At 36.3% G+C, this 23,117-nt stretch overlaps 1 protein-coding gene across 3 annotated transcripts in view; it reads left to right on the top strand.

Moving 5' to 3' along the window:
• TAF2 (TATA-box binding protein associated factor 2) overlaps positions 1 to 23,117 on the top strand; it is a 64,176-nt gene that overhangs the window by 29,451 nt on the left and 11,608 nt on the right. For 2 of the 3 annotated variants that reach the window (XM_072851977.1, XM_072851976.1), the window contains exons 15-24: positions 809 to 874; positions 2,891 to 3,143; positions 6,195 to 6,335; positions 7,692 to 7,802; positions 9,480 to 9,673; positions 10,190 to 10,329; positions 15,469 to 15,538; positions 17,118 to 17,227; positions 19,654 to 19,883; positions 22,585 to 22,737. In XM_072851977.1, coding sequence (XP_072708078.1) covers positions 809 to 874; positions 2,891 to 3,143; positions 6,195 to 6,335; positions 7,692 to 7,802; positions 9,480 to 9,673; positions 10,190 to 10,329; positions 15,469 to 15,538; positions 17,118 to 17,227; positions 19,654 to 19,883; positions 22,585 to 22,737 — 1,468 coding nt within the window. The remainder of the gene's footprint in view (positions 1 to 808; positions 875 to 2,890; positions 3,144 to 6,194; positions 6,336 to 7,691; positions 7,803 to 9,479; positions 9,674 to 10,189; positions 10,330 to 15,468; positions 15,539 to 17,117; positions 17,228 to 19,653; positions 19,884 to 22,584; positions 22,738 to 23,117) is intronic. The other variant, XM_072851978.1, reaches the window with a different exon arrangement.

Below are 23,117 nucleotides of genomic sequence, written 5' to 3' on the forward strand. Positions count from 1 at the left end.
AATAGTAACATACGTCCCGAATAGATTCTCTCAGTTTCCTAATGCATTTTAATAACTACTTTGACCTCTGCTTCTCAAAGTTGTATGCTTATGTGTAATTGTAAAAATGGTGGGAGTCTGGTTTAAACCAATGTGAAGTATTGGTGATGATTATTTGAACAAAACTGATGCACAGCTCGACTTCATGAATATGTTTTTGCTGGAGAGAGCATTATTTTTCGGTGTGGTGAAATACACAGAACACTTTTGCAGGCTTAAGCTCCATTTATAAACATATCTTTGCTAGTATGGTAAGTTTTTAAATACCTATTTGTTGTGGTTTAACCCCAGCTGGCAACTAAGCACCATACAGCTGCTTGCTCACTCTCGGCCCACCCCACCCCCCCCACCCGCCTCACCCTGGTGGGATGGGGGAGAGAATTGGAAGGGTAAAAGTGAGAAAACTCGTGGGCTGAGATAAAGACAGTTTAATAGGGAAAGCAAAAGCTGCGCAGGCAAAGCAAAACAAAGCATTCACTCCTTCCCATGGGCAGGCAGGTGTTCAGCCATCTCCAGGAAAGCAGGGCTCCATCATGCCTAACCGTTACTTGGGAAGACAAACGCCATCACTCCGAACGCCCCCCTCCCTTGACCAGTCCTTGACTGGTGTAAACACCACTTAGCAACAACCAAAACATCCCTGTATTATCAACACTGTTTTCAGCACAAATCCAAAACATAACCCCATACTAGCTACTGTAAAGAAAATTAACTCTATCCCAGCCAAAACCAGCACACTATTTTTTTACTATTTTCTCTTTTTTAATAGAAATAAGAAGAAAAAGATTCCACTGATGAATGGAGAAGAGGTGGACATGGACCTTTCTGCTATGGAGTAAGTTAGCTTGTTGGAGTTTCTCAGCGTGAGACTGAGCCATCTTCCCCTTATCTGAAACATGGTATTTTGAAGGACTTGATAGTAATGTTGTACTTCATTGTACGACTAGCAAATTTCAAGACTATGCCACATTTCTTTGCGTTCTTTGACACTTTTCTTCTGTAGCTGAGAAAATGCTGGTGAAGTGTAAAATGTATGGGTTAACTACTATAATCAGTTTTTAGAAAAAAAAATCTTAGGCATGATAAGGTGATAGAATAAATTACTTGATTCTTTCTTACACATTTCTAATGATGTCTTTCAGCTGAGTTTATAGGTAAAATGTAAACAAGAATTTGCTTGAAACAAAGTAAAAGCAATTTTTGTTGGACCTCAATGAATACCATTTAGCTAGCACTAAGATAGATGAGTTCCTGAAATCTGTGGTTAATTCCGAAAGAATCCTTTTAGATTGAAAATAAGTGATGAAATACTTCATACTGAAATTCATACTGGCATTAATTTCAGTTGGAACTGTTCAGCTCTTTGGAAGCAAACTCTTGCTCAATGTAAATACGTGCTTTACCCTCCTTGAGTTGGAGCCAGTGATGCTCTCAGAAATACTAAAGGTGTTGGTACCTTATGCTGGCTGAGGGAAGTAAATAATCTGCTCTTGAAAACTGATGGTGTTTCTTTGAAGAAGGATAGATTGCTTGTCACCTTAAAAGTGTTGGAGAGTCTCATAAATTCAACCTCATCTAAAATATGAGAAATAATTTTATAAGGGATATTTTCATTGAGCAAGTAATTGTTATCATTTCTGTATGATAATTGATGTATGAATAAATAGTTTTTAAAATTGTATTTAAATTGTATTTAAGAGCAATTAGCATAAACATTTGTGAGTAGTTCTAATCAGTTATATTCAGGTAGCTATTGCATTACACTGAGCTGACACCATAATGATCATCTTAGAACTACTTTTGAACGGGTATATGATTTTATGCAAGTCACTTACACTTTGTTTGTCTGCTAACCTTCTAATCTGCGATGCTGTTATTCTTTTGTCCAGTTTGGACTCCTCTGACGCAAGCATATATGATAATGTTCGTTCTTTTCTATTCTTCTAAATCCCGTGTATGCATCTTTTCACTATCCTTTCTTCTCTAGCTACTATCTTGACAGTAATTCTAGATATTCTACAAATTTGTATAGAAATACGCATCATATTTATAATGATGCTCTTTTCATCATTCCAAACTCTCTCCTAATTCCATGTCTGTATCTTGCTGTTATCCATTTTATGTGGAAAACTGAGTAAGAGACTTTATTATGTAGTTTGTCCTTGTTGCTCCCATAAATGACTTCTGCAGTCATGGTGCTGTGTGAATACTAAAGTATAAAATGCTTCTTTGGGTGGAATACAACTGGGTAATTTTATCTGTAGGACTAAAACATTAGTCTTGTCTGTTGATACTTCCACTTTTATTGTCATTTGGCTTGGCAGTTCTGTGCATTTGCATGGTTACCCTTGTCAGCTTTCAACATCATAGCATGTGTGTGTTTGTAAAGCACTTTCACATCTATTGATAAACAATAGCATATAAAAAAACCTGGGTGTTTACCACCAGATTTTCTTTGTTGGATTTTTTTTTTGGTAGTCTTAAACTGTAGAAGGTGATAAGGTGCTGCTCACCTATGAAAGTTACGGTGTCTGAGGAAGTAGAATTAAATATATTGAGATTATACAGTAGTTTACTATGAACTCAGGTCTGTAGGTTAAAAATACTGAAACACTGTATCCACTTTGACATTAGAGGTTTGGACAGATTGCCCTGGGAGGCTATAGAATTGCTGTCCTAGAAGCAGGAGATTGGACCAGTTGACTTTCAAAATTCCTCTCTAACTTAGATTCTGTTATGGTTCTTTGACTCTAAATACTTTAAAAATAACTCATAACAAGTTAGAACGTCTTTTGAATTTCTGTAGTCTTGAAATGTTGTAAGCTATTAATGTTTTTCATATCTGTCTTAGTGCTGATTCCCCTTTGCTCTGGATAAGAATAGACCCTGATATGTCAGTACTGAGGAAGGTAGAATTTGAACAATCTGATTTCATGTGGCAGTATCAGCTTCGATATGAGAGAGATGTGGTTGCACAAGAAGAAGCCATTCTGGCATTAGAAAAGTTCCCCACTCCAGCATCAAGGCTTGCACTGACTGATATACTAGAACAAGAACAATGTTTCTACCGAGTGAGAATGCTGGCCTGCTTCTGCCTTGCAAAGGTGAGGTTGTGTGGATGGGACTAAGGGAAGAAATCCGCTAGACGTTGTAAATGTTTGAAAATAGGTGAAAACTCATCACAGTTCTTAAACTGGCTTGATATTTAGCCTCTTAAAAGTGTTTGCCCAAGTATTTTTAACATGACTGATTTGAAAGGAAAGCTGTATTATTTTAGTCTGTAAACGGAGACGGCAGAAGGCTTTCATAATTGTAAAAATTGAGATGTCAGACATGAAAACCACAAAGGATTTTTCCAGATTTCATTAAGTGGCAGAAATAAAAGACTTTTGTTTAATTTTTTTCAGAGCCAAAATGTATTTTTTTTATTTTACTGGGAAGTTCCTTGGCCTGGCTGTTGAGAACTCTGAAGTGCTGAAATTTGTCTGTATGTCTAATGTGAATTCAGATTGCTGCTCAATATTGTTTCAGGTTGAATAGGAGCACAAAATAAACATCATATTGGTCTGCAATTAAATATTAAAACCCCAAATAATTGCCTTGAAAAGAGAAGATCGTCTTTGTTTAGACACAAAATTAGCATTAAGAATGAAAATTAGAGAACCCTATAAAACAACTGGGTGGAAACACAGAAGAATAAGAATTTCTGAAAAGGCATGTTATTGACAGTTTTATGGACATAAAAGCATACTTACTGACAATTTGTAGACTTCAGATTATTGGCATATAGCTTGCTTTCTGCTGTGTACCTGTTGAGAATAATTCAGTACCTGTATGGAAATAAATCCTTTGGCCGTATTTTGAAAATCAAAATCCAAGAAATGTTTGTGACAAAGCATTTTAATATCATGAAACACTGATGTAATATTGCCCATGTATGTGCTAATATTGGTACTGACAGTATCTGACTTAAAATATGCACGTTTCATAATGAATTCACTTGGAATATTTAAAAGTGTATATTCCACAGGTAGATATTAAAAGAGCAGTTGTTACAATGTTTAAATGCAATTGTTTTTTCTGTCTTTACTTTGAATTCTCAGGCAACTGGGCTGCAGATAATCATAACCAGTTTTGCTCAGTTGTAATTCTGTGAAATATCTTGGGTCTACAGATAAGGTTGTTGACTGACAGAAAAAAAAATATAAAGCTAAGCAAAAAGTATGGCTGTGACATTGAATCAAGGTGAAGGAGCATGGCAGGACAGAGTTGTAGATATATTTATGTAAGTTACCTAGGAGGAAAGTGTAATATATTCTATTACTAGTTCCAACATGAGGGTGTTAGTAAGAATTACTTCCTGTTGTCATTAACTCAGTTTAAATTTCACAGCTTGTAAATATTCAGGATTGTATTCTTTACTGAAAAAAAGCCAAGTCCCTCGTGTGTATTAGGGGGAGGGTTCTTTTTCGTTGATTTGCAATGTCTAGCTGGATTGTGGTCACTGTTGTAAAATGTTCTTGGTGTACTCATGTTGATACAGAGAAATGATAGGTGATAATGCAATTACAAACCTGAATTTACCACACTTTCTAAATGTACAGTATACTTCGTTGTAAAACAGCACTTCAGTCTGTCAGGCATAAAGTATCCAGGTAATGTATTAAATCCTCATTGATAAAGAAGTTGTTAGATGTGTGCGCACATGCACATGCTTTGAGTAGTTCATGACAAATAACCCTACAGAGAAAGGAGAAAACAATGTCACAATATTAATTCCTGGGAGTATGCAGGCTGATTTTTCCATTTAGATCCATTGCAGTGTTGGTGATGTGCTATAAGGTTTAAAAAAGCAACACCACCACAAACTCGTTTCCCCCCCCTCCCCCCAACATTGAGGAGTTTCATAGCTGTGCATGACAGTTACATCTTAGGCCAGTTTTTTATGCTATACTGAATTGAAGGATGCAGAAATAGAGTGTACCTGCCATCTTTTTAAGTAGAAATAATGCAAGACAGGCTACTTGTATTATGGTGTGAGGAATGTGTAAATGCATTTCATTCAGAATGTATACTGTATCAGTAGAATAAATAGAAAACTTGGATTCTGTTAGTATTTAAAGAGAAATTCAAATGAGTCAGAAGACATTATACTGAAAAGATGATGATATAACTACTGTTGATTTAATTTGAAAATACTGTTGTTTATGTATAGATTTTGCAAAATGAAATGCTTAAAATAAGTAGAAGTTAAAAAATATTTAAAAATTTACACCCCAATATTAATGGAATACTGAACATCCTGTAAATATAGTAACCTTTGATAATATTTGTGGGGTTGGGTTTTATTTTACACTGCTACATAAATTTAACATTTGCAGTTTTAAGTTCATCATCATGGTTTCTAAGGAGTCTTTGGGATTAAGCTTCCTCTGCAGGAAGAGTCGTCATGTAGCTTACAGAAAAAGCTATACCTGCATCTTTAGTTTGAAGACTTCAGTTATTGCAAAGGGAACTTCTAATCTGACTGCAGTATTTTCTCTCTGACTTTCCTTTTGAAGCCTGACTTAGTGGGAAAATGGTTTTCAGTAATAAAGGACCTATCTTAAGTCAGAGCAATGGTAAAATCAATTGCTACCCATCTTCAGATAGCCTCTTCCTTTTCTTTCTCTTATTGCATATGTAATACCCTTTGAAACAAGCTAAATAATTAAGGAGGAATTAGTCAAATTCATTTTCTTCTGTGTGAAACCAGATTTTTCCTTAGTTTGTGGTAGGTCTGTAACAATGGAAACTCCTGCTGCATTGTAGGGTGCATTGGCGCCATTTGTTTGCATGCACACACACACACACGCAGCCTCTCATCAGGCTTAATCCGTCATCAGGCGTAGGTGTTCTTGCCTGCAGGCTTTCATTGCTCCATACAGCAACTGTATGAAACTCTGGATGCTGGGGAGGCACAAAAGCAGCTTTTTTGGCAGTGAAAACTTAGCTAATATAAGATAATACATTAATGAAAATATGTATCTATTTGAAGGACAGTACGTTCTTGGCAATTATCCTTTTTGATTATGGGAAATGTGTATTTTTCTACAGCCAAACTAAACTTGCAGTGGTGATGTTAATACGATTTCCCTTCCCCCCTAATTATACAGATTGCAAATTCCATGGTAAGTACGTGGACAGGACCACCAGCCATGAAGTCACTCTTTACCCGAATGTTTTGTTGTAAGACTTGTCCAAACATTGTGAAGACCAACAACTTCATGAACTTTCAGAGCTACTTTCTGCAAAAGGTAATTTTTTTTTTTTCACTGAATGTTTTAAAAGAACTGGCAAAGTACAAAAATGTTCCTACAGCTGACAACTACAGAAACATGGATAGCACAGTCCTGCTCTACCCCTTCATAAAAATCAAAAATAACTAGTTCTTTCTTATATGGCATCTGTTTGTTCCATCTTAGTCAAAAATCAGTTAACAAAATTGTAGCAATTTTTACTGAGTAGCTGAAGTTAAATTAGCAGTTTATTCAGAAGAATGGAGTGCATATAATAATTATTTGTAAATATTTGTGAGCTCATTCTTAAATAGAATTTATTGCACAGTAACAAAGCTACTCATTTTATCTTTTAGGTGAATTCAGCAGCTGTCTTTATTCATTAATTGCAATAATATACTGCAAATAAAATCTCTGAAATCTTATCTTTAATAATATCTTTAACTACAAAGTTCAAGGCACTGCATAATCCTTCTTGCCCTCTCCTTTCTATTAGTTATGAACATAATGTATTGCTGCAGCTTATTTTGATGTTAATGCAGGTTTTTTTACTGGGACCTATAGTTGTTAGTTGGACAGTGGATAACAAAATGGATGACAATTGTTTTCTCTCAAGGTTCACTTTATAATTACTGGATGATTGAGTTCTTATTTTGCAGATTTCATATTCCTGATTATGGAGAAAACTCAAATTTTGTTTTCTTACTCTGTCCAAAACTGCTTCATCCTTGTCCCCACCGGTCTCTTTCTTGGACCTTCTTTTGTATTTTTTTGCTCTTTTTGTCATTGTTCATTCTTTCCCACTAAATCTTACATTTTTCTCCCTTTTAATCCCATGCCCCAAGTTTATAAATCTAGAGTAAGATTCCTAAATGTATGTGAGTGGAGCCTAAGAGAGCTGCTTAGCTCATTCTAAAATAAATACCTAATCAGGCTAATACCTGCCTGGCTAACAATTCTTTAGGCTTCACTGGCTGTATTGGATCTATACTTCTCAATGGTAATGGAAGCTTAGACATCATGTTCACATGAAAACACCCAAATTCAGTGTCTGTCTCAGAATTAGTTCCATCATTATTTTCTGTGTTTCATTATTTTTCATTCGTTATCTTTCTGATGGTGCCTTGACTTTCTTGGTGTCTTTTCTTGGATATACAGTTTTTTCAAATGTCTGTGTTATGACTAATTATTGAGCAATAATTACATAGTTTATTTGATCTGAAAATTGTATAGCATGTGGTAGGACTTTCAAAAACCATTTAAATACAACTTTTCAGAGATTCGCTATTGTAAAATTGTTAAGTGCTCGTTTTCAGGAGGTAACTGTCATTTCACTAATGTAAGAATGATCTTAGTATTAATTTTATTACACAGACTATGCCTGTTGCCATGGCCCTTCTGAGAGATGTTCACAACCTCTGTCCTAAGGAGGTTTTAATGTTTATTTTGGATTTGATCAAGTATAATGATAACAGGAAGAATAAGGTAAAGAATGTGTTTATTTTAATCTCTCACTTTTTTGTTGAAAAAAGTCCTAGTTAATATACTGCATGATGTTTTATGCCACTAATGTAAATATCTGGCTAGGAGAGTTGATGAAAAGGTGATACACTAAACTAAACAGTAAATGTTACAGGATGTTCTGTAGCTGACATTTCTATGGCAGCATTTCTTGGATGTTTCAAGCTCTTTTTGCTTGTTGACTTACTATGGACCTGCCTGTCTTCATTTGCACACATACTTTTCTGGCTTTACTCTTTTTTTTCATTCAAAAGACCCATGTGTTTCAAGAAAATGTGGATGAGGCTACCATGTAGCATGCAAAGTTAAGCGCTGGTTTGCTGGGTTTTTTTTCACCTTGAGAAGAGTATTTGAAAGAGCGAGGAAAGGAAATAATCTCTTTTTTTAATGATATACAGGACTCTGAGATTCTGGGTTCTGAATGTCAGCTCTAGCTCACAGAACTGGCTTGTCTTCATCTAGTTAAATAACAGCTGAAACCCAGGTTAATATTGTTCCATCGCTAGAATTGAAACATCTGAGCTGCAAGTGTTGTCATCTAAAGTTCCTTCCCACACAGACCACCTGTGAAGGCTGATTAGGTGACCTTTAAGATCCTGAGATGATACAAAATTCCATCTCCCTAGCTACAGAGGATGTCTACAACTGCTAGGAGCCTAGCATAATCTTCCCAATTAAGTACCCAAAGTTAAGTGGAGCAAATCTGAAGCCTCTTAAGCCTCACTTTCTTGTGTGTAGAAACACATACTGTAACAAGACACTTGTTGCAAGATTACTGAAATAAGAGGATGATAGAGGGTGGATAGGTAGAGAGTTAGACATGTGAATGCAAGCACCAGTAGTCACAGAATGTGGTGAGTTGTGCTAACATCTCCCTACCACCAAAGGAGAGATCTCGCCTCACTTTTTGCACGTCCCTTCCACACGTGTATTTGACATCTGCTGCTCGGTCTGACAGATACTGGGTTTGTTTAGATTAAACTAACTAACATTCAAATCCGGTACTTTTTTCTGCTTTTTGAATTTTATTTTTATACTTTTTCCTGCTTGCTAAATTAACACGACCAACAAATGCAACAGCCAGCACAACAGAAGGGGTGAAACTGTGAGCCCAAGTAAAAGGAGCGAATGAAGAAGCAAGATTTTCCTCAGTAAGCAGCAGTGAGCCCATTAGTTCACCTCAGAAGCTTGTGAAGTTGCTATCTAGATAAACTGTCTGATTTTCTGAGGTGCTAAGCACCCATTAACCTTAGTAACCTTGGTACTGAATATAGAAACAGACAGGTAGTTTTAGATGCTCACATTTAGAAATAATGGCTTTCATTTTCCATACCTGGAAAATTTTCAGTGCCTGATTTTTCCATTTTTATAAAACAATGTATTACTGTTAATATGCTCATATTACTATTAATATGCTCTTATTACAGAGCGAAGATTAATGATTTGCTAGTAAGTCTGCTTGCTCAATCACTCTTCAATCCATTTTCAGAACAAATCTATTTCTGTTTTGCTTTCTCATGCAGTTTCTCACATGGTTTTTGTTTTAAGATCTTGTTCTGTAACAGTGCTTCAACATTTCTTAGATTTTAAAGAATATATATTGTTATGTTTGCTTGTGTTTAAATGTCTTTTTTTATCTAGTTTTCAGACAACTACTATCGTGCTGAGCTGATCGATGCCCTAGCCAACTCTGTAACTCCGGCAGTCAGTGTGAACAATGAAGTTCGAACATTGGATAACTTAAATCCTGATGTTCGACTTATACTTGAGGAAATTACCCGTTTCCTGAATATGGAGAAGCTTCTTCCCAGTTACAGGCATACCATTACAGTCAGGTGTGGTTTAATAATTGTTGTACACATGAAGAAAGCAGACACATTAACACTACTTTTTTGGTTTTTATGTACCCTTCTGTAGTTAGTATTTGAGATTTTAGCTTGCGTGTCTTAATCTTAAATGTCAAATTCCTTCCATTTTCCAAAAGCTGATAGTGCAAGTTTTTCTTGGTTGCTTTATTTTTGACATTAATTTCTACCAGTGTAGACTTCTAATAGCAGGCAGAAGTTGAGCATGCTTGTGCCTCTTTAAGGAGAGCATTTATGAAGGTTTTGCAAAAGCTAGCCTTGTAACAATATCTGTAGAGTACACAACATAATCTGAGCTGTGTTATCTCTGTAAGTTAGTACAGTTCTACTGAAACCAAACAATGGATTTGACACAGTGGGGAATTTTGTTTGTGTTTCTGCCTAGTTCAGAGTATTGCAGTGCTTGATTTTGAAGAAAGTAATTTTATTCTTCTTGGCTGGCATTCCAGAAACCTAATGCAAATTTCCTGTTTGTCCCGCATCTAGCTGTTTAAAAGCTATTCGAGTGCTTCAGAAGAATGGTCATGTCCCAAGTGATCCTGCTCTCTTCAAGTCATATGCAGAATATGGGCACTTTGTAGATGTCCGAATAGCAGCATTGGAGGCTGTCGTTGATTACACAAAAGGTACTTTTTCCAAGTATTTTGACACTTTGTAACACTTTTGATATAGTAGAAAAGTGTAATACTTACCTCATTAATATTAGGTTGAAATACTGTCCAGCAGAAGAGCTTTTGTGGTGACAGATGTATTGGTAAGAAGCTGAGATTGCTATTAATGCTTTGTCCTAGAGAATGCAAGTTTTGTGAAGATGTGGTGAGCATTGTTTCTCAGTGTCTTGCAAATTGAATCAAATACCTAAGTTTTGAAATAATGAGTAGACAGCATAATGAGTAGTGGTAAGGGGTTTTGGTAATTTCTTTTAACACTTCATTTCCAGTGATTTTGATTCAGCTGAGTTTAGCCATAATTGCTAGTCAAAGTTCTTGGGTTTGCTTTACCTTCTTGCTAATCTGTTTTGCTTTTTGCATGCATCTTACGGTTGTAAATTTTGGAAACTTAGATTATTTTAGTGGTTATTGGTGGATTCTGCTTTGCCATTCCTTATACGTAGCCTGTGTTTGTGAGATGTTTCCATTCTTTTAATATTGTCTTTATCTTAGTTGACTGTTGCAGGTCTTTTCTTAAATGCCATTTGAAGTTGAAAGTAAATCCTGACAGATTTTCTAGAGGCAGTTAGAAATTATAGCTTTAACGATTTGCATTTTATAAAATGAATTTAGTACTACATTGGCCTGTTCATTTATTTGGGTTAGTCTTTCTCTGTTCAGCAGATTTGTGACAGTTCTTGTGTTTGAAGGATTATCCCTATCAAAGTGGCCAAATCCTTCAGTTCTTGCTCTGTGAGCAGACTGGTGATTCTAGACTTCTAATTATTCTGCCTTAAATATTATTTCATTTTCAGGGTAATGGAGAGCTTCCTTTGGTTTTTTTTTTCATGAATAATTGTTTTCTCTTTTTTAATAAGGGCTTTATTACTTTGATCTTACTGCTGTCATTCTGTCCAAAGACTTCTCAAACTAGATAGGCAATGGGAGGTTTTAAGGCAGTTGGAATCTTTGAGTGAATGTGGCTGGCAGAATTTGGACATACGCTTACAGACTGAAACCAGACTGTCATACAGAAAATCTAGTAACTTCAAGGGAGGCTGTGCACTGAGCGGTCACTCTCAGGCTCAGTCCTCAGCCTTGTAATTCACCAGGCATTCTGGATCCATAACCCACCACACATGTACCGTTTGGTGACCCAGAATTCAGAACTCTGCTGGTGCTGTGCATTTCTCTCTCTGTTAGGCTGCTCGCTTCGTTCCTCCCTTCATAGAGTGTTAGTGGAAAGATTTGCTGGAGAATGGAAAGCTTACTCATCAGCCTGCTTCCTTTAGAATAATCTCCTCACTAATTCATCCCACCCTTTGGAAATACAAACTGATAGAAATAATGTTTTCTCATTAAATTATTGACCTTTCATGGGTGGTGTTTATCGTTAATAACTGACCTGGATAAGAAAGTGTTTGTACTGCAAAGTAATATAGTACATCTTTAAAACAGCTGATCAAACGGGTTGCTGTATAAGCAAGATAGGGTAAGTTGCTCTAAATACTCTACAGGAAGGTAAAACTTGAACGGTAAAAAAAGTAGTAGAAAGATTACTTGAAGAAATCAGTGATTGAGCTGAACGTAATTTTTGACTGAACTCACTGAGATCTGGAAATGATGGATTAGAGTATTACTGTACCTAACTGCTTTTCCCCTTGCCAATGACTTTTTCGCTGATGCAGAGGTAGCAGATGCAAATATCTGTCTGCTAGAAAGTCACTACAGTTCACAACACGGCCTACTATCTAACTGGTCATCATTATCATTTCTCAAATACAACCTTCCAGCACTGAACACATTAGCTTCTGCTGCTGTAACACTGGTAAGGTTTTGGTGGAGGCTAGATCTGGAAGCTCAGTGTGCTAACTGACTTCTTCAGCTACCCTTATAGAACTTAGCAGTGCTTGTCTTGCAGAGCCCTAAACCTAGCTTTGGAAGGAGAAATAATTGGCTGTCTGTTGCCAAGAGGTCTGATTCTCGTTGTTCCCAGTTACCTGGTTTCCAGTTCATACTGGATGTAAACCAGCAGCTATCAAATGCCTGTTGCTTGTGCCAAAGCTGGCTTTTTAACAGTTCTTGTAAAGGAAGCTGACAGATTTTGTAATTTCCATAAAAAGGAAAGTCTGTATTTTCTGGGGCAGTGCGGAACTCCCATGTTTTTCTATCAACTCTCAGGGTAGGAATAGCACTACCTTTTTTAAGTTACTTTAAAAGAAATCATTTCTCCATGGAACTGAATAAGTTGTTTTCTTTGCTGTTAATAGTAAGGCTTTTTTTGAGACACAGTAACTCTGTAAAATGCTTGAGGCAGCGTATAAGGACTTGGACAGTTGATCTGAACTGGCTTGAAGTGAACAGGGTTTATTAACTTTTTAAAGTTAGCTTCTGATAGCTATATGACTATTAGTAGTTATATGTATACAACAAAGCAGTTGCATATTTATAAGAGGTAAAACCAAACTGTTCTGAATAAATATCCAAGATTATATAATCTCATGAATGTTAAAGTTTAGGGTCTCAGAGATGCTCTGCTGTAATTGAGAACTGATACACCATCTCTTGTAATTTGAAAAAATCTCAAGAGGATTTTTACTTCAGAAAGCAATCACTTGTTTTTATGTCTACCAGAAGTATGAAAATCTACACATCTTTCTTTTCTCACAGTCTTCTAGACAAACTGGCAAGATACAGACAAGATGGGTGGTCTGTGAGATGGGTAGGAAATTGGGTCATGGGCTGCACTCAGAGCATGGCGATCAATGTTTTTGTACTCAGGCTGGCAGCCTGTCACAAGTGGGGTCCCGCAGGGAACATCTTCATGAATTATCAGGACAACAGCATTGAAAGCAGCCTCACCAAGTTTACTGATGACACTAAACTGGGTGGTGAGGTGGACGCGTCAGAAGGGAGAGCCCTCTTACAGAGGTAACTGGACAGGCTGGAAGAGCGGGCTAGCAAGAACTGTATGAAGTTTAACAAGAACAAGTGCAAGGTCCTGCACCTGGGACAACGTAACCAAAGTAACCCAGTGCTGGCTAGGATCTGTGTGGCTGGGGAGCAGCCTTGCTGAAAGGGACCTGGCGGTCCTGGAGGACAAGCTGGCCGCGAGTCAGCAGTGCACCCCTGCAGCAATGAAGACAAATCGGATCCTGGGCTGCATTTGCAGGAGCATTACTAGCAGAGACAGAGATGTGATCATGCCACTCTACTCAGTGCTTGTCAGGTTGGACCTGGAGTACTGTGTCCAGTTCTGGCTCACACAATTCAAAAAAGATGTGGACAGACTGGAGAGGGTCCAAAGGAGGGCCATGAAGATGATCAGAGGGCTGGAGAACCTGTACCATGAGGGAAGATGGAAGGAGTTAGGTCTTTTCACCCTGGAGAAGAGAAGGCTTGGGGGGACCTTATCACAATATTCCAATACTTAAAGGGTGGCTACAAAGAGGATGGAGGCTCTCTCTTCACAAGGAGCCACATGGAGAGCATAAGAGGCAACAGGTACAAGTTGCACCAGGAGAGCTTTCATCTTGATAAAAGAAAGACATTTTTTACAGTGAGAATAATCCATCAGTGGAATAACCTCCCCAGGGATGTGGTGGAGCCTCTGTCGCTGGAGGTTTTTAACATGCGATTGGACAGGGTGCTAGATAATCTTGCCTAGGTTCTCTTTTCCATGAAAGGTTGGACCAGATGATCTTTTGAGGTCCCTTCCAAACTGGGCTGTTGTATGATTCTGACTCTTCTGGCTAATAAGATTTGTTCTGCCCAAGGTCAGGTTTAATTTGTCATTGCTCCCCAAAATGTTTCATAGTTGCTATATAAATTTGAAGAGCAGGCTAAATGCATTAGTAGCAAAGCTTTGGAAGTCTAGCAGGCCTAGTTTACGCTATAAGGCAAATAGCAGAGAAGACTTACTTTATTTCAAGCACAAATAAGTTTAAGAAGCAAAAAAGACTTTTTTTTAACCACTTTTTTCTTTAACCTGATTCTCATAATCTAATTTAAATAATTGCCTCTTCCTTTAAAAGCAACTTACTCTAGTGAAATAACAAGGGAATAATAGGTATTAGAATTGGTTGGACTAGAAAAGTTGTATTTAAAAATTGTTGAGTGAAAACTGACTGGGATCAGGAAGGGAAGTTGAACAGAGGTATTTAGAACTGAAAATACACTAAGCTTGGGGAAGAAGGAAATACCTTGCTAGGACCACAAAATGGAAAGCAACAGAAATGTTTTTGGAGCTGTCTATACAGGAATGATTAATATACCCCAAATTCTGAAGTAAAGCAAAGCCTAAGCAAGCTCTTCATTGTCTTGAGGAAATGAGAAGAGAATACTGCTGTAGAATGTTACAATTATGCACCTGAGAAAAAGATTACATAATTCTTTCTTTTTTTTTTGTGTGTATTCGGTGATGATGATATCCTGTGTTGTTTCCTATTTTGCAATTTTACTCTGACAATCAAAGGAATTTTGTAATGTAACTTAAATTTTACACTAACAAGCTGATTTTGTTTCCAACAATGTCAGGCAGCAATTTTCTAGAAGCGTGTGCTGATAAGTTTCAAGATACATCTTAACTGCAAAGTATACTGATTTAAAAAACTAAGGAAGGCTACTGAGAGGAGTATGCTTGCCATTTGGTATAAGCCCTGTAGTCTTCCTCTTTCTATCCTATTTATAGATAATAATCCTTCATAGATTCCTGTGTATGAGAATTGTATATTCTCTACTCCCTATAGAAAATATTATACTGCTGATTGTTGAAAGGATATTTGAATGCATTCATTTTAGGAAGCACACAATATCAAGATGATAATTTACTCTGTGATCTTCCCAATCAATGCTCACAAATGACAGAGTTACCTGCTAATAGTCAATTGACAGTTATTGAACAATTGAGGCATGAAGAAGCTTTGTGCATGTTTCTATTCCAATGTAAAATAAACCACCTTTTACTTTGAATTTGCACTATAATTAATGGAATTCCTCTTCAGTTGCGGTGATTCAAGCTCTTTGTGTGCTAATTCAGGAACTTCTGATTGTCTTGATCAAAATCCTTCCAGTTTATGTATATTTATAGGCATTTTATTTTATCCTTCTTTGCAGTTGATAGGAGTTATGAAGAACTACAGTGGCTGCTTACTATGGTGCAGAATGATCCTGTACCCTACATAAGGTTAGTGAGTTAATAAAGAGCCAGTATTTTTACTAATGCTGGAACTACTAATTGAATTCTTGGCCTGGAATCACTAGAATAGATCAAATGCTTAACTGCTTACTACTTCTTCACAAAACTGTTTTATCTTGTTAATTTATATAAATTTAAATGTGTTTTGGTGTTTCAACAGTTCACATCTCAAAAATTAATATACTCTGTTCTTATTGTCTATTATATTATTTTTGTCTTTTATGTTCTACCCCTGTGGTGGAAGTCTGAAGTTAGAGGTTGTTTTCTGATCATAAATAAAGAATATAAATCTGATGTTGCATATGGCAAAAAGACTTTGTGATATTTAGTAAATACAAAGGTTGAGACATAGTGCACACAATGTTTTGCTAGCAAGGAGTGTAAAGCAATTGTTAGACTGTAGATGGGGTGAAAGGATAACATGTGAAAATATGGTGTAATTTCTGGTATTCCCTGTTTCAACTTTGTTTTCACCAATGAGTGATTGGATATTTTAGCACATTCATTAAACCCTTGAACACCAAGGTTCATAATCATTGTTTTTCCCCAACATGTTGTTCTTATGGCCACCATTAAAATACTGAGTTTCAAAGATCAGTGATATTACTTTTACTCTCTCTATAGGTGATTTCTTACAAAAATCATAGCTGCAAGATTGTTCTCTATTTTATTTCTGTCATTCTTGTTAATGAAAGTAGACACAGTTAGACTCACTAGAGGAGGTTTAGCTTCAGTCTAGGAAGGAGATTTCATTTGATTTGTATCTTTTTAAAGAGGAGTTTAAATTTTGAATTGAGTGCTAAATGTAAGCCTCTTCTTAAAGAAAAGGGGAAAAAAAAAACATCTGTAAGAGTTTTCTTGTCCCAAATGTGTAAGACAGCAAGGGGAAAGCTGGCTATAGAGGGAAAATAGTTAAAATAGTAAGTAATGGAACAAATAATTATTGTCATTCATAACATGTTTTCAAGGCCAAGTTTAAAGAAAGAAAGTGGGGACAAATGTATCTACTCTCAGCTCAGTGTGTAAATTGTAAGCAAACATGGCAAGTGCAGAATTTTTATACACCAATGTAACTTAAGAGGTAACAGTGTTCCTTTCCAGCAGGATGTGCAAGTCACTGGTTTTGGTCCTGTCCCTGTCATTTTGTATCTGTCATAAACATTTAAAGTTATTTAAAAACTCTTTGGTGCCAGTATGTAAGGAGCTTATTAGCCAATGTTGCTCCTTCTTTGTAATTACCAAGTCAGTGTGCAAAAAAGATTGTTACTAAACAAAAGAGCATAATGTAGCCTACAATTTTGTACCTAACTGTTAAAAAAGATGTCTAATAACATCCTGCTGCTTTGCACCTTACTTTTTAACTTTAAGTTATAGTGCTAATAGTAAATCTGTGTATATGCATATTGTGAACAGAAGGAAGAGCTAAAAGCATGAAACATTGGTTAAAATTTTGGAAGAAATCCTGTATTTGAATAAGTTTGTAAGAATATTGCAAACTGAACAGGCTTTGTATTCTTAGTGTATTCATTTGTATTTAATAAAGATGGCTTTTTCTACTCTTTTTCAGGCATAAGATTCTGGATATGCTGACTAAGAATCCACCTTTTACCAAGAACATGGAGTCCCCTTTATGTAATGAAGCTTTGGTAGATCAGCTTTGGAAACTGATGAATTCAGGTCGGTTTTTGGTTTGGTGGTTTTGTTTTTTTTTTCCTATTGTAAGGTTTTTTGAAATAAGTGTTAGACTTGCTTCAGAATATGGCAAGAGCTCTCTTAGTTTCAATAATTAGAAATTGGAAATTCAGTCTCAGAAGTTCAATGTCACGTACGTACCTCCAGAACTTTCTCAGTGCCACAGGGTACCAAACCTCCTTGTTTTTCATTATTTTGTCTACTACTGTGGTGTGCTTTGATGTACTTTGGTACAGAATGATTCTTTGACCCAGATGTTCAAAGCAAATGTTTCCTCAAATGATGGTGTCTGTGTTACCTTTTTATTCATACTTTGCTTTAGATTAGATAGTGTCTCTTTGTCCTCTTTTACTAAACTCTGAGAGAATATGAGAGGATAACATTTGTATAGATAATTTAAACGAGATTTCTAGAAGTGTATTATAAACCTAAGACTCAATTTGCCTTGTGTGATTAGGAAAGATCCTAATGAGAGAAGGGCTTGCATCTTTACCACTGACCTGTTTTTCATTACTGAAGCAGTTTTATCCAGTCCTGACAAACTGCCCTTTAACATCTGGCACGTTACTACATAGATTACATATAAACGTTTATATAGCTTTTTTTAGGTCATTGAAGGTTGTCTGTTCTCTGTGTATCATTATTTTTAGTGTTTAAAAGTTTACAGCTACACTCCAGGGGTTGAAGTGGGGAGACTACTAGTAGTTCAGTTTTGTAGGATTTGCCAGCTGTCAGGCACAGAAAATAAACAATTTTGATGTTCCTATCAGAGAGTTTGTTTTTCCTTTTTCTTGAAAGAAGAGTGTGTGCAGTGTTACTTACAACCATTACCTCTTTTTGCAAGTAATAAATAGGGTATACATTCTTATTATGATTCACTGGGCTTTAAGTACTTAAATTTCTATGCATCGAGATGACATAATGTTTCAATTTATTTTCTGTAAGGGATAACTGTAGCATTCCAGGGTGCCTTGAAAAAATGTTCGTTAATGTGACACAAGTTAGTAGCCAGGTTTAAAGCTGCATGATTCTAGAATCAAAAGTTGCTTTCATTTAACATAAACACATGCAATAGAAGACAGACTCTGATATATGTAATCTTTTTTTTCTTCTGTGTTAATCTGCATTAAATTGATAATGCTCACAAGTTCCAAAGATTGCAGAGAAATTCAGCAACCAATTGTATTTAAGTTTAGCTGTTCCACTGGAAAATGAGACACACACTGAATGGGAATTCATCATATCATTTTAAGATGTACTAGTTTAAGAAGTTGAGTAAATTATTTATTGTTAAAATATCATAATTGTTTTAAAATTAGTATTTGTGAATGTGCCATTCTCTGGAGAGTATTTTAGTGTTAGAAATGTCCAGATTAATATTCATATAACTTTCTCCTTACCCAGCTGTTCATGAAACTCATCAGAGTTACTTGTAACTGGGTACGTGTATGTATAGCTAAGCTTACTCAAAACACTATTTAGCCCCATGAAGCTTAGTATTTACAGGGATAGATCTTGTAATTTTATTTTGTGCTAAGTCTTGCACAGCCACATTAACATGGCAATTGGCACATCTGTGTCTTGTTTACCAGATATAGTTCTATTCCTGCTGTGGAACAATTATGTTCAATAAACTTGCAATCAGTCAAGAGCTGGGCTGAGTTAACAGCAGAATCACTGTATTTGCAGCATTGCACCAGATGTTAGATGTCTTTCTGTTGTGATTGGTGCCAAACATGCTTTGACCGTTTGTGTATGAAGATATAAAAGCAGTACACAGTTTGCAGTGAAAAATAAAATCAGTGAAGCATTGCTTTGTGCAGTAAGAATACATATCTCCAGTATGAATACAAATGAAAACGTTGAGTATCCAGTGAAGTATGTGACTTAGTAGTGACATCAGAAAGCATGTTTCTGCATTGCTGGTTTGTGTTCTCTATCAGTGCAGTTTCCAAAGGGTGCAGATCTCAGTCATGCTAAAGGCTCCTACTACATTTCACGGAATACATAGGCAATTGCGACCAAATCCACTGATATGGGAAGCCAGTTTGGTAACAAAATGTTCTATTTAATTGTCCAATAGTAAAACCTAAAGTGAAACTTTAAAAATAAAAGCATATGGATGTGATTATTTTCCTTTTATTTTTCATTATGTTATTAATAGCACTTAGTTTCCCAGTCTTGTTCTACTAAACACGTCCAGCTTACAACCCACACAACTTAAAGCCTTCCTTTTAAACAGGATGTGGCAGGTGAGTTTGAGTCAGTAAGAGGCAGGAATAATGAGGGAAGTGTGTCTTAAGCACAGAAAATGTCAGACTCTGGTGGATCCAGATCACTTAAACTGTCTTAAATGTGGGGGAGGAGAAGATTTTATCTCTGTATTAACCATAATCTCTTTTGGATTTTAGGAACTTCACATGACTGGAGATTACGATGTGGTGCTGTGGACCTCTATTTCACACTTTTTGGCCTCAGCAGACCTTCTTGTTTACCATTACCAGAGCTTGGACTTGTTCTTAATCTGAAAGAAAAGAAGGCTGTACTTAATCCGACGATTATCCCTGAATCAGTTGCAAATAATCAGGAACCTGTGAATAGTACTAACAATCACGGACAGTCAGTAGGATTTCAGAACACCGTAAGCGCAAACCATCTGCATACATCCCATTCAGCTGGCTCTGAGTCTTTGCGTTGGTTGCTGATTTAATTTTGTATTGTGTTCAAGCTTCTCATGCTTTACCTAAGCTACCTTTATACCTTGTTACTCTTTATTCCTTCCACTTGAAAAGCTGGCATATACCATAACGTTTTTGACTTTTTTAAACTGTTTTGCATAGCGTATGCAAGCTTTTTACTTGTTTTTTCTAGTCTCATCATTTCTGTTCTTTATAAAACTTTACTTCTTCTATATTGCTTATGAGACATGAAGTGATTCACAGAAATGTTTGATGCTGTGATGAAAACTTTTTTATTAGTCTAAGAATATTGCTTATAGGCAAGTTATGCAATTTTACAAAACAAAACGTTTTATCAGTAAATTTATTACATCTTAAAATACACAGATATACCTCTTTTTAAACAAATTTAAGAGATGTGAAAGTTGGAACTTTAACACATCTTCATTGAACACTTGAATCTGACTAGTACTGTGCTCTGAAGGATTTGTAACAACTTCTGAAAAATCACATATGTTAAGTTTGATATCTTTCTGGCTTTGGAGGCTTCAGTCCTAACACATAATCCATTGTGTAGTTAGAAAATGGATCTTACAAACTATTTGAGTCATACTTTTTTTAAGAATAACTGCCACTGCTGCTGCAAGACTAAGTCTTTTTGTTGGACAAACTTAATTATGAGGGAAGAAACTCAACGGGCATGGAAATAATGAGTAATTTTTTTAACAGTTTCAAAAACTACATTTGATTAAAACTCCTTAGGAGTAAATCCTGAAAGAGAATGTGAACATGTGATTAGCATGTTTGAAACTCTTTCCACCCTTTTGAATGGGATGGTTTACTGTTACTTTATCAGGCCCATAGTTAATTTCTAAATCGTTTTTATTCAGAAGTATACTGAGAGTGCAAATTATCACAGTAACTTGCAGGGTATTTCCAGTAGGGGGAGAAAATGATGATGGAGTCGAATATCATTAGAGCTATCCTACATATTTACAGAACATGTAATAAGTCCTAATTTGCTGTGCACAGACATCAGAATTAAATAACAGGAGACATTTTGTTGGCAGATTTTTAGGCTGCAGTTCAGTGAACATCCAAACTTTTTTAGCAGCCAGACTATCTTAATAAAAAAATTTCCTCTTAACTCTTCTTTTTCCTATACTGTCCTCTCCCTTGTGCTAGCACAGTTGTTGCTGCTGCATAGTGAGCTGGATCAGGGGAGCATCTGGTTGAAAAATACCTTTTTATGAACAGATATTTCCTGCTGTGTCAGCTTCCTTGTCCAGTTCATCATGTAGTTATACAAATGCTTGTGGCAGCCCAGGACAGAAATGTGTGAGGAAGGGGAAGAGGCTGCTTCTTTTAGCAGCAGTACTGCCTTATACTAGTCTGAAAATACAGCATTAGTATAAGCCTCAATTCACACTTCATCCCTCGTATCTTCTCCTATGCCTCATCTCCATTCTCCTACCCCTTACTTTAAGGTTACTGTTTTCACTGTAACTCCCCCAAAATTCAGGGAACTGATTTTCCTTGTTAAAAAAACACCAAACCAGTAATATAAACCAAAGGCTGCCTCTCACATCAGCCAAAGTTTATCCAAAAGTGTTTCACAACAGCAGTGTGGTGGGTTAAATAATAGGGATGGAAAAAGGGAAATACTTATTTGAGGGGAAAAAAGAATTAACAGGTGATAGAATACCTCAGATTAACTAGATTCTTTAAAGCAGACTGTATATTCTGAGAGCATAAACACGTTAAAATCAGTACTGATAGACTGGTGACACTGAATTTTCTGAGAATGCTAAAAGTTACCCACTTGATAAAATTGAATTTGAATTGTTCAGGGCGAGAGTTTGTGGGGCTGGAGTGCCCTTTGTATGACAGAGGAAGAGCAGTTCAGTGGAGCAGCATATGCTCTTGACAGTCTATGATACGGCTTTTATCTAGTTTTTAGTGGGCTTTTAATTATGTTTGCTTCTGTGGGTACTTTATTTTTCCTTCTCTATTTTGTGTATTGGACTTGTTGGAACACCTGTCTCCTGTTTTAATGACTATATGTGTAACTTAGTGGACTCTCCTGCTACTTTTATATTCCTTTGACCCTGTTTTTTTGATAATCTAAGCAGTAATTTACAAAACAATTTAAGTCTTTTTAATAAATATTGTTGTGAAATAAAAAAAACCCCCAAGTTATAAGTGCTCGTTATGATTTGTATTTAGCAAAGTAAGCATTAGCTTTTAAAGCTAACTAAAAGAAGATTTAGCTAAATCCCATGTGTAGATCAGAGGCTATCACAGTTTTTCAACTGAGATTTGGACGGAGGAGAGTCTGCGAGGCACAGATTTATAGAAAGGCTATTCAGAGGCAGCAAATGTTGTTGCACACCAACAGTACCATGATTGTGAGAAGGGACAGAAAAGATGCCAATGCTAGATATGCAGAGGGAGCAGGGATAGAAGTAAAGAGAGACTATGTTTGTAGGAGAGGTTGGCACAAATCCATACAGGGTTTTAGAAAATACTTTTTGCCAGAACTACAGGGAAAACTTTGTTCCAATCACCCACTTTACTCAGAAGTGTTTTCAGCTATCAGGTCTCTTTTAGGCTGAAACATGGCTCTTGCGATCTTCTAATTTTGGTCTTTTAATGCTGCTTCAGGAGGATGATCATCTTATTAAGGAAACAGCATCCAGCATTTCTGGTCATCAGCAGGGGGTGAAGAGGAAGGCTGATATGCCACTCGGGTCTCCATTGGAGCCAGGGCAAATACTAGAGAAGAATGAAGACAGTAAAGTCAAACTCAAAATCAGAGTAAGAAATGGGAATTCAACTTGCACAATATGTAGGGTATTCAGAATAACAGCAGTGGCTTCTGCTGACTTCCCTTAAAGCTGTGTTCAAACAAAAGACATGTTGTGTATCTGTGTACAGTAGTTGTTACACTTTGGCAAAATCATTTCCCATCAGATTCTTTATTGGCTGGCAAGAACTAAAGTTGACAATTAATGCTGTTATTCACACAGCTTCACGGTAAATTAGAAAGAAGAAAAGACACTGACCCTTTTTAATTTTACTGAATTATTATTCCTTTGCAGTGGTAGATATCACTTCCTTTCCCTCTCACCCTCAGTTTACCTCAAAAATAAAATATTTTGCATTCTATTTAGTGATATTCCTATGAATTATTAGCA

This window comes from Ciconia boyciana, chromosome 2 (genome assembly GCF_034638445.1).
Source record: "Ciconia boyciana chromosome 2, ASM3463844v1, whole genome shotgun sequence".
Taxonomy (NCBI): domain Eukaryota; kingdom Metazoa; phylum Chordata; class Aves; order Ciconiiformes; family Ciconiidae; genus Ciconia; species Ciconia boyciana.